The 1,125-nt window shown below is 62.5% G+C and overlaps 1 protein-coding gene across 1 annotated transcript in view; it reads right to left on the bottom strand.

Moving 5' to 3' along the window:
• The window catches only part of LOC103923705 (isocitrate dehydrogenase [NAD] subunit beta, mitochondrial-like), a gene marked incomplete at its 5' end in the record, with an annotated part of 16,564 nt that extends 15,738 nt beyond the window's left edge, over window positions 1-826 (bottom strand). Inside the window, one exon of the mRNA XM_009332113.1 lies at window positions 704-826. Coding sequence (XP_009330388.1) covers window positions 704-826 — 123 coding nt within the window. The remainder of the gene's footprint in view (window positions 1-703) is intronic.
• Window positions 827-1,125: the final 299 nt, after the last annotated feature.

Genomic DNA, 1,125 nt, shown 5'->3' with positions numbered 1-1,125 from the left:
TGCGGCCCACACAGCTGAAGGGCGAGGACGCTGCGCCAGCACTTAAGCCGAGTGTGAGAAACATTCCTCCATTGCTGCGGCACACAGCTTGCCTGCACGTAGAGCAAGAAGCTGCTTGTGCTCGACTGAGACCCGGTAAGTGAACGAAGGCGAAAGGAGCAGGATCGGTCTCGGAGAGCACGGAAGGCAACCAGCACCTCACCAGCACGAGCCCCACAAGCGGGGGGGAATTTGCCGGGCAGAATCAAGACTCGCAAGCAAGGCCCCTACGCCGAAGCGACCACACCAGCAGTGGCGATAAGGCTGAGACTGCCTAAGAAACAGTACTAGAACCACCAAACTTGGGTAAGGACTTAACAGAGCTGTGACCGGTGGGGAAAAAGCAATTAGTGGTGGGCTGTTTATCTGCAGGGGGGGTGGTTTGGACAGAGAAAGGGAGGTGCAAGGCCAGCAAAAAGGTAGGTTCGGAAATAGAAAAAGTGGGGAGTAGGCGAAGGACAAAAGAGGGCGGATCTCCCGAGGACAGGAGTGCAGACCCGGGCGGGCGGCAGCGAGGCTGACCTGCAGACCTGGGTCTCTGGGGACCCCGAGGGCGTCCCCTGCGTGGACACCCCACCCTGCCAGATCTGTCTGCCAGACAGGGAGAGGAGGGGTGGGCTGACACCCTAGTGCCCCGCGACGGGGAGGGAAGGGAGATGCTCACCTTCAGCGTGGCCAGCCCCATCCAGATGTAGCCGGTGTCGGTGAAGAGTGCCAGGCAGCGGTAGTTGAAGGACACGGCCATCTGCAGATAGGCGCCGGCGGAGGGGCTCATGCCAGGGGGGGTCTGGGACAGGGAAAAGGAGAGGGTCGCACCTGGGGGCCACGGGACATGCCACACGCTGGCACCGATGCTGTGTAAGGGGCTGAGGACTGGTCAGAGCGGGGCTGCCCCTTCCCACCCTGCGCCCACTCAATCCTCACCTCTTTGCCCCTGGCCAGGATGGAGCCAGGTGTCCCTGCTGTACACGCCTGCCCATGGGACAGCAGGGGAAAGGACCTGCCAGCGAGTGCTGGAGGCTGGAGAGCAGCCCGTGGGACAGCGAGGGGACAAGGAGAGGGACCTGCCAGTGAGTGTGGGGGGGT

The sequence above is a fragment of the Pygoscelis adeliae genome, unplaced genomic scaffold (genome assembly GCF_000699105.1).
Source record: "Pygoscelis adeliae isolate BGI_AS28 unplaced genomic scaffold, ASM69910v1 Scaffold679, whole genome shotgun sequence".
NCBI classification, from domain to species: domain Eukaryota; kingdom Metazoa; phylum Chordata; class Aves; order Sphenisciformes; family Spheniscidae; genus Pygoscelis; species Pygoscelis adeliae.
This window is presented reverse-complemented; position numbering and strand designations above follow the sequence as displayed.